Source organism: Saccoglossus kowalevskii, chromosome 5, assembly GCF_978046115.1.
Source record: "Saccoglossus kowalevskii chromosome 5, keSacKowa6.1, whole genome shotgun sequence".
In the NCBI taxonomy this organism is placed as follows: domain Eukaryota; kingdom Metazoa; phylum Hemichordata; class Enteropneusta; family Harrimaniidae; genus Saccoglossus; species Saccoglossus kowalevskii.
In genome coordinates, this window is record NC_140645.1 from 27,874,890 (window position 1) to 27,889,701 (window position 14,812).

General features: G+C 34.4%; 1 protein-coding gene across 1 annotated transcript; it reads left to right on the forward strand.

Annotated features, from left to right (window-relative positions):
* Positions 1-3,864: 3,864 nt before the first annotated feature.
* Positions 3,865-4,848, forward strand: LOC144355693 (galactosylceramide sulfotransferase-like). Its single transcript, XM_078010763.2, has one exon. The coding sequence runs from the start codon at positions 3,865-3,867 to the stop codon at positions 4,846-4,848; it is 984 nt and encodes a 327-aa protein (XP_077866889.2).
* The last annotated feature ends 9,964 nt before the right edge of the window (positions 4,849-14,812 follow it).

The following is a 14,812-nucleotide window of genomic DNA, read 5'->3' on the forward strand; positions in this document are numbered from 1 at the left end:
TGGGTGTTAACTTATGCATAAACTTGAAGTAGTGAAATTTGAACTGCTGCCTTGCAAAATTGACAACTGGTAGACACTTTCCAATACGACACTTTCTTCATAGTAAACAGATATACTCATAACAAAATTTGACAGAAAACAGAAGCATGATTTAGAAGCTAAATTTTTTTAAATCACTTTTGACCAAAAAAGCACATTTTTTGTGCATATTTCAAACTACAGTGTTCATAAAAAAATAAAATTTTAAAAATTCATACAATAAGCTTTCCAAAAATATATAGTTTTGTGGACAAGGGAGGTCATCTTGGTTTTCTAATTAACTAAATAAAATACCTGTGAGGTATACTGCATCTCTACCTTAATGATGATGCGAGATGGAAGTATGTTTTAGTGTAGCATTTGAGCATGATAGTCTACTAAATCAGGAATCAAATAGTTTTCAAATCTATGTGGTGTGTAATTCTATGTACTTAGTTGTTTGTTTCCTTTTCTTTATATGTGGACTATGTTTGATATAATAATAAAAATGAAATGTTGGAGGCTAGAGGGCGCTAAATGTGCGTGTTTATTGCCATCTATATAGCTTATTTCAACTCTTCAGGGCGTTGCAGTGTGCCGCATAATTATGTATATTAAGGTCACTAATTAAAAATACCGTCAGAATATTAATTATTCACTAGCTTCAAAATTTTATATTCTTAAGTCAAAGCCGCGAAATGAGCATGTAAAATAACAATAGAACTCACCGTTTCATTTGAAAATCCTTGAATATAAAATATTCAAATAGTGTGAATATTTGCTGTGAACATTAATTATTTCCCAGTGCATAGTTTGACAGTACCATTCACATTCACGTACATTTTACATACAATAATTTTCTGTGCAGTTGATGGTATAACCTGAACATGTTTATTTCTTTTTGTCTGAATTTTCATGCTACCACCATTCATACGACTGAATTTATAAGTTTATATGTAGACTGTGTGTTTTAAAATTCATGATTTCACCATAAATATATGTATTTGGAAAGTGTCAAACAGCATAAAAACATAGTTGTTGATCACGGTGTGTCAATATAATCTGTTTACACTCATTTAAATACGAATACATAGAATGAGGAAACAGACCTCAGTGCTGACCCTAAGATAAGCTAGCATAATTTATGCTTTCACCGGAACCTAGCCAAGCATTACCATCGTTTTGACATCGTGGTAAAGCAGGCAGTGACAAGAATTATAATGTCCCCACTCAATGGCTGAAAATAGGCAAATATAACACAGTCTGCTTTCACGTAGACGAAGGGCTATTTTTCAACACAGAACTCCAGTCAAGGGAGTGGCGTTTGAACGTAGGGTCCAAATTGATAAGGAGTAAAACACAGAATTGGAAGAGCTGTCCATGAATTTACCAAGCACACAAGAGCTCACAAACACCAACGAAATATTTGTTGTTGTACTTAACAAAAGGGTTTGGCACTAAAAACAATGGAACGTTTATAGGCTTGACGTTGGATTTAAATCGTGTTATAATACAAATCCCCTAGTAAGAGTTGTAAGCACAACTTTTCATATGGTGCCGCACTGTAACAACTTTAGCAACGTATGACCTTTTATTACTCCAAAGGCAGACATTACATCATCACTATGAATATTCATTAACATTTTCTTTTCACAATATATTTAACTGAAGAAAGTTGGGGATAAAAAGGCACTTGGTTATCTTGTGGTATGTATTGTGTCTATCTAATATAGTAACAGTATGATGACTAAAGTCTCAGTACTAACTAGTATGATTTGGGGGTGGTGGTCACGACTTTCATAATTATTACTGCCTCTCCCCTACGATGGCATTAAGAAAATATGAACTGTTGAGTCGACTGTGACCTGGTAGTAATTTATTTGGAATGTCAATTGCCATTGCTTTTACTTTACAAATTCGGTAATCACATTAGTCCTTCAACAACTTTGCACCCTTACTCTGGCATTCACCTCAATCGATAGCCTATCAACCAGTCAGTAAAATGTAGGCTAGTTGTTGAAGACTAAGCTAAGCTCCGATTACCAGTGGTTAGACGTTCTTGGAGCTAAAATGAATATAAGTTATCAGGCTTAACAAGCTTAATGATTCCCTGAATACTAAGAAATTGAGCTTCAAGTGCTAAAACAAAAACAAAAAGTTATCAGGCTTAACAATCGAGCAATTTATATTCTTCTCAAATACTATGAAATTAAGCTAGCTCAAGGACAAACATAAATAATCAGAATGGCAAATCATATGAAAGTAGGAGATCCAGCAATCTTGCAAACTAATTTCAAAACACACAAATTGCTGGGAGTTAGAAAACAAATAAGTAAAAAGCAAAAGGAAGGTTTTAATCGTATTTTACTCATCTACTATTAAAAGAGCGTGACACTTGAAATGATCACTTGAATAGAGACAAGGGCAAACTATACTGGGGTAACATGATTTAACTCCCAAAGGTCAAACCTAGTCGTATATATCATTGATTGTTCAGTGGGATAAAACATGGCCAGCTCACACTAATGTTTCTGAATCTGTGTCTTAAGTTCAAAATAAAATATTATCAAGGTCTTTTCTTTTAACTTGATTCCCCATCAAGCCATAATTGTGACGCTCAAATCAAGATCTAACTGAACTAACAGTTAACATTGGTATAGCTAGGTAAGTTACATTAAGTCATCTAATAAAATGTAGATCAGTTCATTGTATTTCAATAAGTGTGATCGACACAAAAAAGAAAACAACAGTAACAAACGCAATAAACCACATATGTCACTATTACATGCCGTTTTTTTTTTATAATTAACCTGTTTTATTTTCCATTACAAAATACATGCACAACTCCCACGAAAAAAAATAAAATAAAATAACATAAGGGTTATTTAAGTATAGTAATACAATATTAAATTTAAAAAATACAAAATAAATGGTTTAGAACGATTGACTAAACTTGTGGAACCAAAACATGCAATGTTATGCAGTTCAGATAAGTACTAGAGTGTCTCTACATTAATTTTTCATTTATTACTCCATAATCTCTGCAAATTTACATTTTGTATTAAAAATTACCTTACTATTCCTGGCAAAATATTATTGTCTTTCCAAACAAAATTTAAGATACCCACAAAAACCAGAGAAAAGAGGCAATTAATTTTGCTTACATTGGTATATATAGTAGCGTGTACATACAACTGGCAATTGTATTTTTTTTCAAAAATTTCCAATATTGCCAATTCCATAGATAAATCAGGATTGCGGATATTTCATAGTCTAAATCTATGGCAAATCTGACTCTATTAAAAATATTAATTTTTCAGCGACTGTCTATAAATTATGTGCAACCACACTAACGCAGTTATTAGTATATTTGCATATGTCACATCATATCACATCACATAACATTTCATTACAACACATTCAACAACTTACCGACATGTGATTTACCTTCAACAGATTGTTTGCCCTGTGTTTATTATATACTTGATGCATGTGGTATATCATTCATCACACAATGAAATGCTACGGTAATATAACAACGTTTGTGTTGTTGATTTCCATCGCATGTACTGGTTACCTTATTATATATTTATATTCTCCGTTTGATACCCTAATGTAAAGGCATATTAATCCACTGTCCACAGTCAGGTAAGACAATGCTTTCATTGCAATATGCTTCTTCCTTAGAGTGAATCATTCATCGACAAGAAGACAGATTGTCATAAAACAGTGTGAGAATCATGGATTGTATTACACATGTTATTAATATTATGACGACGTAATATATTTACCTTGTTTTTTTTATTTTACAGAAAAATCAAAAACGATCATAGGTTTCGTTCTGAAATGTCGCCTGAAAAATGTCTGGAGCATTTCCATGATCCACCGAAATGCCAAGCAAAGAACAAACTAGTTTACATCAAAACTCACAAAACAGGCAGTACTACTCTGGCGTCTATTCTGGAACGATTTGGTTATACAAGAAATCTTACAATGGCAGTACCTGAAATTAGACATGGTTTTCCTCGCACTAATCTCTTCAACCGCAGTATGGTTTGGAAAATTGATAATATTAGTAGTTTTGATATGCTTACAAATCACGCCAGATACAATCGTCCAGAACTTGATGCACTGATACCAAATGCAACATATATAACAATATTAAGACATCCTTTGGCGCAGTTTGAATCAATGTTTGGTTTCTTTAATTGGGGAAGACATATACATACCAAGGATCCAATCGCTACATTTGTAAACGACCCTAAATACATAAATGCCACCATTTACGGTAGAGCAACACATAATTCACAACTATTTGACCTTGGCTTGAGTTTAAAACAGACACTTGATGACGACACAGTAAACAAAAAGATACAATCACTAAACAAAGAGATGGATTTAGTATTAATAACTGAATATTTTGACGAGTCGCTACTTATATTACGTGATTTACTTTGTTGGTCAGTGGATGACATATTGTACATATCCAATGGTGTACGAAGACAGAGTGCACGACGAAATTTGACCCCTGCTGTCAAAAAGGAAATACTGAAGCGGAGCAAATCGGATTTGTACCTATATCATCATTTTGAAAAGGTATTGTTAAACAAGATACAGAAGTACGGTGTGTGTTTTGAACACAACCTTCGTGAATTTCGTAAACTTCAAAATGAAGTATTTGAGATGTGCATCGAAAATAATGTGTCAAAACAACTAAAAAAAGGTCTTGTTGAACCCGTTCTGAAGAAAAATTCTACAGAGTTCTGCGTTAATCTTTGGAGAGGAGATGTCACATTTACTGGATTAAACAGAAAAATGCCCACAATTTAAGTTAATAAAGAATGACAATATAATATGTTGCAAACCAGAACAATTTGTTCAAAACATCAAATGACACGCATGCAACATAATGCTTTAACGATTCATGATAAGGAGACGAGGTAAAAATACATGTTATGTTAATATTTGTGAAAATCAGGCAGATTATTACAGCACTGACGCTCCATATTCTACAGCCAACAATGTCAAATCAAATAACTTGCATCATAGGTGGTGATGCTAAAGTGCACAGGATTTCTTTCATGTCATGCAACATAAGCACTAAATTATGGTTGCATAGAATTGACGGTAACGTGTTTGGTGTCTACGTGACATTGACCTTGGAAGCGACCTACATCTTGCGATCCACATGGTACATATAGCACATTTGTACAAACAAGCTAGTTTTCTACTTTAATTGTTATACTAAAAATAGATCATAAATGGTGACCTAAGTATTTGACCTGTATTCGAAAAAATATAAGCCAGGTCTTGTAGGATATGTTTAGACACATATATGACAAGATGGTTTCTCGTTGTGTAAAATACATGACATTTAACCGCCAAAAAAACTCAAGCACAAGTAATTGCATTTTACATATCTGCGCCTGAATTCCAACATCATTTTTAACGTCGTATTGTGATATAAAAAAATAACAAGGTATTTGTACATATTCACATAATCAAGATGTACAACACTTAAAAACAGATTCACTTCAAGTTTCACCAAATCTGACTGAATCAGAATTGAACAATGGTTGCCCCAGTAGAAAATATAACTAAATCGTCAACATATAGTGAAAGATACTTCTTAGAAAATTAGTCATTCTATTAAATGTGTACTACTTTGTGAGATCCATAATTGAAAAAAAAAAAGTGTTGACATCCCTAGCCACAAGCCTTGAAAATACTATAATCGAATCCATGAAGGCGACTAAGACATGTCTGTAGCACGGATTTAATTTAGTCCAACTAATTAGTGGTATATAAGCAATCGGTACACGTGCATTTTGATCGAAATTGGGACTAGCATGTTGTCATACTATTTTTTTGAACAAAACTATGATTTAAAGAAAACAGAAGGATACATGAACACAAACTCTAGGGCGCACATCAAGTATTCGCTACGCCAAATCCACCAGTATCCAAAGACGCGCCCGAGTTTAACTTCTGAATTTGCTTACAAATTACTTTCGGATTAAATCAGCCGAACATGCGCAATCCGAATATTGGCTATATATTGAATCATGTGTATTGATGCTCAAAACAATAATCGTATTTTGTCTTTCAAACACATTCTGCCGACTAGTGAAGGCGGACCAAAAATATACTTTCATAACAATCCTGAAGAAAATCTGTCCGCTCTGAAAGTTAGCGTCATACTAAAACAATGGTCATTAGAAAAAGATTAGAACAACATTCGATAGTGGTCAGCTTGGTTTAAATTTAAGGTAGAGATGCAGTTTACATGACAGGTATTTTAATTTGTTGATTAGGCAACCACAATGACCTTCCTTGTCCACAAAACTATATATTTTCGGAAAGCTTATTGTATGAATTTTAAAATTTTGTAATTATTTTTTGTATGGACACTGTATTTTGAAATACGCACACAAAATTGTTTTTTTGGTCAAAAAGTGATTTAAAAATAAATAGCTTCTAAACCATGCTTCTGTTTCCTGTCAAAATTGCTTTATGGGTACATCTGTTTGCCATGAAGAAAGTGCCATCTTAAAAAATGTCTAACAGTTGTCAATTTTGCTGGGAAGCAGTTCAAAAACAATGCCCTGATGGAGTTTTGAAGATAAAAACATTGTCAACCATTTGTGAAAATTTCAAAAGAAAAGGTCCAAGCGTCTAGGAGCTATTTTTAAAGGTCTGGGATGTGCACTAAAAAGAAGCTGAGATAATTGCTAATTTGCATATTTTATAGTTAAGTAAAAATATATGCTGTTTTACATCGCCATTGGATTCAACAGAGTTCCACTAATGGTTTTAATTTCACATTTTCACAGAATACAGATGTTCATACAATGCCATCAAAATAAAAAAAGGTAACTTTGTCAAAATTCGTAAAATAAACTGCATCTCAACCTTAACTCTACACATCTTTGCCGTTTAGAAGGCCTACCTTGATGAAGAGTTTGACAAATGTACAACACATTTTGATGTATTCTTTAAGTGGTTGATAGTTCACGTGCTCGTTTCATTCTGAGAAATTACTATTCTGAGGCTGAAGTGTGACAAAGTAAGTGGCAGTTCAGCAACCACGATCAAGGATACAAATATACAACTTTTCGGGTGACTCGTCAATGCCGGGTGATTTATATTTGGGATCAATTTAACTGAAACCGTCAGTAGATTTGAAAGAATAGGTTCGAGTATGAATCCCTACTTAGTTGATCCGAATTCGAATATATTTCCATGATATGTTTTATATGAGCAATAATCACATGTAAAACAGGTTACAGAATATCCTCTTTAGTGAGCAATCCTTTATTGTCACAATCAACGACACTTTGCAAATGATTTGATGCTGTTCGGTTACTAATGATGATCATTTTAGTAACTTGGCAGATGTGGTCTGCATGAGCGTTCGTTAACACCAATTCCGTTGTCATTGTGACTGGACTATATATCACACGCTCGTGTTACTGATAACTTGCTACTGCTATTTCCCAGGGAAATATTTAAGCAATAACCCACCGCCGGAGTCGGGTATACCACGAGATATTGCACTATTCACGACATATATGCACGAGCGGCAAATTAATTTGTCCACTAAAGGTGCAGTTATGGAACAAAGCAGATGCAGCATGTGTACTTTGATTGTGGGTATTAGAAATAGAAGCGGTGCCAGATTCTGCGGGAGTTGGTCCAGACGCTACTATGCCGGTGTTTTCTGGGGTACGGATAACGTTGTCGGAAACATCCGATTCGATCGCTACGGTCACTTCTCTATCAGAGGATTTGTTTTTATACCCAAAACTGCGAGACAGAATACTGGACATTCCTTGACTCTGATTATTTGTGAGTTTGTTGGTGTAAGACCGAACACTAGCTTCGTTTTTATGTGCCGTGAAATACATAATGTGTCTGGGTTCAACTCCTGCCGAATCTAAGACAGCGCACGCAGTTGCCCTAACATAATTATTTGTATGAATTGCCAACAAATTTGCTGCTATCGAAATCTCTTTCATCATAGATCCCAATTTATTTTCACAAATACCAGACTGTGTCGGTGGGTGTTACATTTACACGGGCCTCTGAAACAACGCATTTTGCAATTTGGACAAATACGTTTTGAAATGCTGCAACGTGACAATTTTCGCCGCCGGTAGCATACATTTTAGTCTGTGTTTCAAATCGTCAAGGTCAATTTCATTAAAATTGGCAAAGCGTTTCTCTCTCTCCGTCTGCACGAATTCTTCGGTTTCTACAAGAAAATCTTGCTCTGACAGCTCCCGAACATGATACTCGGCCATGTCTGTTGCAGACAACGAAAATATGTCACAAAGTATAGCATGCACAAATTGTAGGTTGTACATTTTTTTTTTATTTAACCACTGCCAAAATAAAATATGTATTTAATATTTTCATGCTATCAATATTACCACAAAATTGTCCTAAAATTTAAATGCCCTTCCCTTTATTTGTTTACGAATTGAACTTCATTCATATTCCGGTGCCTTATTTGGAACACCATAACTGTGCATTATGCTCTATTTAACCATGGCTTGCATAAATTAAAAGAGTCTCCCAACCAATCACAATGATGCATTGATGGCAGTGATACACTGGTATAATATAATTCAAATTTTACCCTTTGTCAGAAAATTCTTTAGAGATGTGATCGCAAAATCAATCATCACCTTAGAAATGTGGAAAACGCAAAGAATTATAAATATTCAAAATATAGAACTAATTTTAACTTTATTATTTAACTGTGAGATGTCAGGTCGTTATAGGTTGTCATAGTTTACATAATAATCACGCGATAAGCAAACTTCGAGTAAATGATCAACTAATTCCGATTAAATTTTTCTTAATACAACCAGTCAATAATAGTTAGGACATTTAACAGGTCAGTAACCTTGCTTGACCTAACTACACATTTAATGCAGATATTATGACATTGTCCACAGTCTTAGTATTTATGTTTCAAGTAGATTATGAGGCTTATTTTTGATCGGGAGTCAACAAATCACCAAAGCTCAAAATGTGCAGACGCAACCACACCGCTAATGCGAACGAATTTTGAAACAAATGAGCATTGTTATGTATTCGATATACATATACAGAAACGAACGTCAAAGAAATATGAACCCACTGACTGACACGTACACTTATTACACTATCAGCGACCTTGTATCAGCCAGCTTTTATGTAATGATTTATCATTCACGTAAGCACACATAGGCTCGCAGGTCCATTCCAAAGTGGTTCGTACAAGATAAGCGAAGATTGTAGACAGTGATGCTATATATCAATGTTACTGTGGTTATAGGTTAAAGTTATGGACATGCACTCGAATTGAACCTAATGAAAGATAGTAAAACTGTAATTTGCATTTGTTGTTTTCGCGTCCCAACAATAATTCACTTGTTCATCTAAGAGTGTGTTAGGTAATGTCATGCTTAGTAATACACTGGCTGAATAACAATTATGTTGCTCAATTACATGAATCTCCAATGCCACCCCTCAAAATAATAGTTCATCCCATTAATACATGAATAGTAAGGTATTGTTGGCTAAAGAGGTAACACACGTTACAGTGTAACTTCTGTTTGTTAACGTTTTGGTTGCTTGGATTGACAAAAGCGGTAAGTGAACTGTTCTGCAGTATTATCCGAGTATGTCAAGGTCCATTATAATGTAGTTGTATTCACAATCTCATTATTTCACGTTATAAACTCATTGCTTTCGTTTATTGTGTAGACCACTGTGTACGTGTTTTAAAATATGACTTATATGACATTTACTAATTCGATATTAACGTCCTCGCGTGAATACTATGAGTGTCCTCTACGTAGACAGCAAATACCCCCCCCCTAACTATTTAATACGTAGAGCCCGTTAACGCGAGTGATGATATATGTGAGTATTATCTAATGTATTGTAAAAACGCCACCAGGTCCATGCGTTTGACATCGGTGGATTTCAATGATCGTCGGAACTATCTTTTCGTGACAATATAAGTTTTCAAAATCATTGCGTCAGACGTGCACATGTAGTTGAATGTTTTGAAATGAGGGGTGTAATTAAAAAGAATCATTGTATACTAATTTCCACGTAACCTAGTACTACCTTGTTCAGGTTATTGTAGCGATTAATATGCATGAGTATGAACAACCAATAATGATTGGTATTGGCAATGAACAAATGAAGGGAAGTCGACGAAGACAATCACTTTCTAACAGCAGGTAGTATGTGGTGCCCTGCAACGGCGCTCTGCGATTCAAAACCAGAAACTCGTCGGTGTGTGTGGTCAGCCATTACGCATAGTAACCTGTCACGTTGATATTCTTTGAATTGCCGTTCGACTTTGGAGAGCAATATATGTTGATGGCGTTTATATCCGGGGTCAGTAAATGGTTGCAGGTCATGTATTCGAAAGGCTGTGCAAACTAATTTAAGTTGGAAATATGCATATAAATTGAAAAAATAGACTAAATTGCAATCCATAGTGTATTTTTTAATAAGTATGATCTATTGCATTTCAAGAATAAAGACTTTTACTTGATCTTGATATAATTAGACAAATCTTTGTCCCAACTTTCTCATAAATTAAATCGGTAATAGTCTTTGGAGCCTCCGCCTGTAATTATAATCCTAAACGTGTCTATCTAGTGTCCCTCCCCACTATTTAAAAAAAAAACTATTTCCCGTAGGTCTTTAATAAATAATCACATAGTGTTTCTCGTTAATTCTCGCACAACTATAGAATTCATTACCTCAACCATGACCTGGGAAATGTAGGTGTTTGTATTTGGGTGTACAATGCAATATCACGTTACTGCGTTTTCTGCAGTCTTTCAATGATTTAACGTCGGTCATTATTCACGTCGACTCACATGTAATCGTCAGCCATTTGATGCCTTCACAATAGCACGTACACAAACAATTCACCGACGCACGTAACACACACCCTCCCCGGTAATTGGGAGACCATAACTTGTCTCACAAACTTTATGTATCTTGCCATCCCATAGTATATCGTTCCATGTCCGCACAGTCGTAAAATCTATGTTGAAATCTATGTTCTTCTAAAACCCGATTGTATTTAGTCAATTGATATATTAATAGTGTTGCGTATACCATCTCAAATATATACATTTACTAACATATAAAGAAACGTCTTCTTCTTCCTCGATAGGTTACATAGTGATACATGTTGCATGATTTAAGGGGAAGATTAAGAAGCTCATTATGAAGCACATTTGTATTAAGAAATTGTTTCTTTTGCTGATTTGCGGGTGTTTGGCGAGCATGGTTATATATTCGTATTCATCCATTGATACCATACAACAATTGCGAATGTATTCACTATTCAACTACCGGTGAGAAACTGTAAATTTATTGCATGTAGTTTTTGGTTATGATTGCTGATACATTGTGTAATCTATGCAGTTTAGATGCTGTTACTATTTTGCATATGCACGATATTTTACCTCGAGATATTATTAAAATCGATTGTCTTTGACATGTAGAACAATGTTATGCATCTGGGAAAGGCAAATTGAAAGCAAGATAGTACCAAAAAACAATGCTAAGATCATTTTAATAATTGAGAAAATCTGTTATATTGCAGGAGAGTGGAAAACGCTGTCAAACGCGTTGAACTATCACCTGGAGAATGTGTAAAGCGTTTTTATGAAACACCAAAATGCAATGCCAAGGACAAAATAGTTTATATAAAAACTCACAAAACAGCAAGTACTACCCTTGCTTCTATTCTCGAACGCTATGGTTATACAAGAAATCTAACCATGGCAGTGCCTACAAAATCACATGGATTTCCATATGCTGTCCTTTTCAATAGACGCATGGTTTGGAATATCGACATTATTAAAAGTTTTGATATGTTTACAAATCACGCAAGGTAAAATCGTCCTGAACTGGAAGCATTGATACCAAATGCTACATACATAACAATTTTACGCCATCCAGTTAAGCAGTTCGAATCAGCGTTTGGTTTTTTTAATTGGGGCAAGAAAATTCGGACTAAAGATCCATTAGCCACATTTTTAGATAACCCACAAAAATATATAAAACGAATCAGACATCGTCAGCTTACTAGGAACTGTCAACTCTATGACCTTGGTTTGAACTTAAACCAGACACTAGATGAGGACGTAGTAAAAGAAAAGATACAATCACTGAACAGAGAGATGGATCTGATATTACTAACCGAATACTTTGATGAGTCATTACTCCTATTACGTGATCTTCTGTGCTGGTCTGTTGATGATATATTGTACATATCCAATGGAATACGAAGTGAAAATCGACGACAACAAATAACACCGACTGTGAAAGAAAAAATATTGAAGTGGAACAAATCTGATTTAGATCTGTACCAATATTTTGAAAAGGTGTTGTTAGAAAAAATGAAACAATATGGTTTGTGTTTCAAACACAACCTTCGTGAATTCCGTAAACTTCAAAGGGAAGTGTCTGAAAAATGCATTGAAAAGAATGTTTCAAAAACAATCCAAAACAAGGAATTTTGATCTGTTCTGAAAGGCAATGCCTCAGAATCCTGCATTAATCTTTGGAGAGGCGATGTCACATTTACCCGCTTGAAACGGATCTTACAATAATATAAAACAGATACAATTCGTAAGTTCTATTTCAGAACTCTTGGGCATACTGCGCAAGCATTTAGGTGCATACATTTGCATAATATTTTTTGTGCCCAGTACAATATGGAAATCGTACTCTAAAGAATATTCATTTCTCGCATGTAATACACGCAAATATTTCTTAAATTAGTTTTTGTATTCATTTGGATTATATGAGGTCGGTAAACATTATTTTTTGTTGTGTTTTGTTGTCTTAAGGAAACTTAACGCTAAATGAATTATAAGATTTCAATTTACGCGATACTGATTTGTTACACCATTCATATACGTCACTTTTTATTTTACACTCAAAATATTCATATATTGTCTTGTGTGTTTAACGTTCCCATTGTTAAAATAAATAAGTGTTTTTGATTGCAATATTTAAATAGTGATTTTGCCTATACCATATTTTGTACAATGTTGCCACCAGAGACACGATTTGAAACATGTTAATTGTCACACTTTTGAAAGTACTATCACTAAACACACATATCTTAAAGTGTATCAATTAATCGTGATTGTTTTATTTAATTAAGTTTACAATATCACAACTGTTATGACCAAATCAACATTTTGTGTATTTAGTTATTTTTTTTATTTTTTTTGTATTTAATGCATACTATGCTATGAAATATTCACAGTACACTTGGAAAAAACTATGTGGTGCATAACGTCACCCAGAGTTATTGTTCAAAGTTAGTCATAGCGTCAAGGTCAGTCCTTATCTGTGATTAAACCCAGATGGGTTAACAGTGTGACCCACCCAACTGTACAGTACAGTTGTACGTTTTGGAGATCCACCAATTTCTTGATATTGCAAACCATTTTACTGAAAATTGATTGCCTAGGAAGGTCTACAAACACGGTGTTCTTTGTAACACCCGTGACGCATACTCATCTACATCCAAAATACATTTTAAAAAGTTCGATCAGTATACACAGTAAATATAACATATAACAAACAAATCAAATAATCAAGTTAACATTTCTTACTAAATATGAACATTGATTGGGCATGTTTGTGTACGTTTATCGTAACATATGTTCAGGGCTGCTTCATCAAGTTTACGAACATGGCATTGATAACAACTTGTCACCACGTGATTAGCAGCGGGTGAGTTAGGTGTTAACACCAGTTGCTGCATCTGTAATTCAGAGTTGTTGTTTTGTGTAGAAAACAACTAATGCTGATACAACTGGAACTCCGTGGATATTGAATTTCATTCATTCGCCGAATGAAATTGCCTGAGTCTGATTCTCTTGAATATTGTAAATTAGTCAATAAATCACATCAACGAACCCACTTTTAACGTTACTTCTTAGTCAGTACTATGCCGAAAACGAGTAAAATATTGCGAGTTGGAAAATAACTTTTGTTGTCAATATTGATAATGACCACGTTGCAAAATGTTCAACAATGAATGGTTGCGAAAAGGTGATGTTATCTCTGGATACAAAGTAGCGCTTTGAGTGCCGTTTTTATATATTGACCAAAGATCAAATGATTACACCAGGGTCGAAATATATAGTGTGATGTGAATCAAATATCGAAGAATATAGCAGCAGCTAACCATACCTTAAAGCTGCTTTTCCACATTGTAGATATGGGAAACATGACTTCCGAAACAAGCTAAAAACATAAATTGCATAACAATGACTCTATTCTAGCTAAAACAAATAGATTATTAAAAGTAGATATAATATACCCACGTTTTCACTTTTCACATTACATTTTGAACATAGTACAGGTATTCAACCCTAGGACTAACATACACATAATTTAACCTAGCTTCGAGGAAAAACTAATCCTTTTAACCCTAACGACAAACACCAAATTGGAGAAAATATTTGCACATGAGATCGAGGCGCTAGAGTTAGGGACTGTTCAGATAATGTTTGCATAATAAACAAACACAAATTTGGAGAAAATAAGTAGCACACAAACTGTAGACAAACCTGCCGTTGCGTTAGGGTTATGGTTGGGGCAAGTTTACACAAGCGACAAACAAGAAATTAGAGAAACATTTTGCACATGAAATGTAGACAAACATGTCTTGCCATTACGATTTGGATCAGGTTAGGATAGATATGGCTTACGCAAGCGGTAAAAAGTATTGACAGTATTTTCT

Bases quoted from the DNA above. Each gene is read 5' to 3' on its own strand.
- LOC144355693 (XM_078010763.2), top strand. From the start codon at position 3,865: ATGTCGCCTGAAAAATGTCTGGAGCATTTCCATGATCCACCGAAATGC.